The sequence below is a fragment of the Anguilla anguilla genome, chromosome 13 (assembly GCF_013347855.1).
Source record: "Anguilla anguilla isolate fAngAng1 chromosome 13, fAngAng1.pri, whole genome shotgun sequence".
Taxonomy (NCBI): Eukaryota; Metazoa; Chordata; class Actinopteri; order Anguilliformes; family Anguillidae; genus Anguilla; species Anguilla anguilla.
This window is the reverse complement of record NC_049213.1, coordinates 35,763,272-35,766,841: the sequence shown is the minus strand read 5'-3', so window position 1 is coordinate 35,766,841 and position 3,570 is coordinate 35,763,272. Positions and strand designations below refer to the sequence as shown.

At 39.4% G+C, this 3,570-nt stretch overlaps 1 protein-coding gene across 2 annotated transcripts in view; it reads left to right on the top strand.

Annotated features, from left to right (window-relative positions):
* Positions 1–3,570, top strand: part of cdk18 (cyclin dependent kinase 18) — a 64,583-nt gene extending 61,013 nt beyond the window's left edge. For both annotated transcript variants that reach the window (XM_035389197.1, XM_035389196.1), the window contains exons 15-16: positions 1–35; positions 620–3,570. The exon at positions 1–35 is cut by the window's left edge and continues 43 nt beyond it. In XM_035389197.1, coding sequence (XP_035245088.1) covers positions 1–35; positions 620–654 — 70 coding nt within the window. In that variant the 3' untranslated portion in view covers positions 655–3,570. The remainder of the gene's footprint in view (positions 36–619) is intronic.

The following is a 3,570-nucleotide window of genomic DNA, read 5'->3' as shown; positions in this document are numbered from 1 at the left end:
CCCTGGGCACCGAGGTTCGGTGTTTCAGCAAGCAGGTAGGCTGCCGCCTCCCCATCCCACGCCAACATGCTAACCATTACATGTGTACCAACAGGCTGTTATATTCAGTCGCTTGGAAGACACTTTTATACATAGAAACATTCATGGCATATATTTTTATGTACTGTCCATTCGTTCAAGCTATGCACCTTCTTCACCCGCAGTGTCCAGCAGTGACATCATGTCCAAAAGTAAGGTGCTCAATTTGAATTGCTTCAGCAATGTCTGAAGACAACATGTCACGTCAGCCCTGTCACTCTCCTCAGATGAGGGAATGTTCTGAACAAGTGAAATATGATATTAGTAATGTCTGTACAGCTTTTTTTTAAATACACTTTTCTGTTTCTGTTCAAATGCAATACAGAGTAATATTTCAAATGCGTATGTACATATGTATGTACATATCTACATTCATATAAAATGGCATGTCATCAACAAGGAAGGGCAGCCGGTCCTATTCACACAACACAGCCTCAGGATGTCTCTCCGGGCAGTTGGTGGGACACCTGGACGCACTTCTACCGCAGAGAAAGGCAAACATTAAGATGCTCGTTTCTCTTTCTCTTCCTTTCAATTCAAGCTCGAGGCAAGAACCGGCGGCAGAGCATATTCTAAAGGCCGGGGCGAGGCAGGGGGGTAAGCGAAGGGCACGGAGGCTCCATTCCGGCAGAACCAGGCCGAGGCGCTGAAGGGACCGGCAGCAAAGAACCCCCTTAATTGCCCCCCCCCCCCTTCCGTCGGCCATTTGGAGAAACCCGACCCAAGTTTCGGAGGCAGAGTTTTGGAGACAATGAGTTTCAAGCACTGACATTCTGTAGGTGTGGGATAAGGCCTTACTGTAGTTCCAAATTAAGCCACTACGCAGTTAACTTAACTAACTGACTTTGAGGTCAAACACTGGATTTAAAAAAAAAAAAAAAAAAAAAAAATTTTTTAAGCCGCGAGGAAAACACTTCTTACCTACTGTAGGTAGACTGTGAGAGACTGGTCCAGCTGGAGGTATCTCACCTGGTTATCTTCTGCCGTCTCCAGATTGTAAGCACCCTTGTGAGAAATAAACAAATATAAACATATTTTAAAAAATCAGTCACTGGTATTACAGAGGTACATACAATAGTTATACAGTCACCATAGGTCTCTCCTGCTTGGGTGTAATTCTCTGATAAAAACCAGCTCACTGTTCAGTCCCTGGGAGAGTGCTGTTATTGCTGTTAGACGTGTGCGTGCGTGCGTGCGTACGCGAGTGCGGGCAACGTGCCTGTCTCTGAGATGTCCACCATTAACTTGCGGGTGTGACTAGATTTGCCCGTTTATATTTTTGTTAGGTGTGATTTGTGTGATAAATCAGAGTTATGTATATTTAGAAAAAATAATATATATATTTGATCCAAGTTTTTGTTTTATAGTTTTATTCATTTTTTTTCATTTTGACAAATATTGCTGTAAAATTAACTGATGTTGTCTCAGGAAAAAAAAAAGAAAGTTTCTTGCTTAAAGAATGAAAAGCAAAACATAAAATTAGCACTATAACAAGACTGAGTCCAGCATATTTGAGCGCTGTCTGGCTAAGTTATAGACATGGCATCCTAATCTGACATTACTTTCCCACTAGAGACAGGAGATGATTCATTGGGATGTACATCATTAATACGTTGTGATTCTTCCTTGTCTTAGTATTTTTAATCTTGATTCAAAGCAGTTTCCAGAACAGTATTCATAACTGGTATGAGAAATGCAGTGTATGTTCTACTCGTATGCTATATTATACATTAGACCAGGTCAATGCAAGAAATGTGCAATTGGACACCTTTAAAATGGTTAATTGGGAACATGGAAACAGTAGCCAACATAACAGTAAGGTGTATGGATTCATATTAATACGTTTATGATTGAACATAACAGAGAGTATAAAATATCTGGAGTGTCGTGGAGTTTTAAGGATTCAACTTAGTATCAAAATATATAAAAATATGTTCTGTATATTTTTAAATGGTGATAATATATTCTGTTTGTTATGGACTATATTTGCTCCATTTTGTTTAGCTTTTGCAGGAGAAAATATTGCATATTTGTGCTACTCTAAGGGTAGCATCAGCACAATAGTATTTGCACAGAATAAGCAGCCATTTCATAGCTTGCACAAACCACATATGCCCTCTGGAATTCGTCCGTGCAGCTCAGAATGTTTTTTTTTTTCGTCCATTATGCGGCGTGACCAACAAAAAATATTGAAAAGAAGTAGGCTACTGGTAGCGACTGGGCAATTTTACGGTAAAGGGACAATGATACCCGGACAAACACAGTTCTTGCCTTCTCTAACATTTACAGAGGCAGCGGCACGCGAGCTATGCTCAGTCACGTCAAAAAACGAGCACGCGCATGAAATGAGCGATGCCAAATAATGTGTTACAGCGCTGCCTGATGCCTCACGCGGCCAAAAAAAGTTAACGTCGCTATAAATGTGAACATCAATTGTCTGGTTTTAATAAGGAATCGAAAATAACATTTTAACATTAAGCATGGTTATTCTTTAGCATGTTCAACTGGGTATAATGACGCTTAACAAAACATGGTAGCCTACTACATTGGGACGCATCATACGTCCACTGCGATACAGTATTCAGACACCATTAGTTCACTGTACACGTGGACCGAAGAATGTATTTATGAAATGGTACCATTTTTTACGGCTAACCGCTAAAAATTGGAACCCATCACGCACTAACTGTGAAATAAATTTCAGTCATAGATGCATTCAGAAAATCCATTTCCTCTTCATTTACTTTCACACTACAACGCATTGCAAATTTTGCAGCATAAATCAATAAATCATTCAGAAAATGCATTGCAACTCGTAGTATGTTAAATAGATAGTGCAAATAAGCGGCAAATGGAGGCCGGTGCGGTGGCGGAAAGCTGCTGAAATGGGGGGGGGGGGGGGGGTCGACGATACGATACCATTGAAGTTCATGGCCTGGGTGTCATCCTTGCCTAAATGGGTTTCTAGCTGGGTGATTCAGTAACTTTTGAAAGTAGGCCCTACTGTACTTTATTTGACTGAGCTGAGAAATGTGTGTTGATGTGGACAACCAGACTGAAAGTGATAGCAACCATGTGTCATTTATAGGCCTACTTTACAGAAAGCCACTATTTTATTTTAGCATCACTGAAGCTATGGCACTTCTGTTTGTTGTAGGCTAGTATTTTAAATACTTGTACATATAGCTGAAAGGATTGACATTTATGAATTTAACCCCACCATTTTCACTATTTTCTGTGAATTTTATGACCGACAAAAAAGAAAAAGTGATGACTGTATGTTTTAAATGACTGTAGATGATATGTAAATGGTTTATTAATTGTAGTATACATTTGCTTTTTTTTTGTATGAAATGTTACATTGAATATTTGGAGTGAAATCTCTGTTCCATTAAGTTGTACTGAAACTGAATGTATTGTGACTGCTACAATGCCAAAACAGATGAAAACCATTAAGTACAAAATAAATTATAAATCTATATATTACCCTTA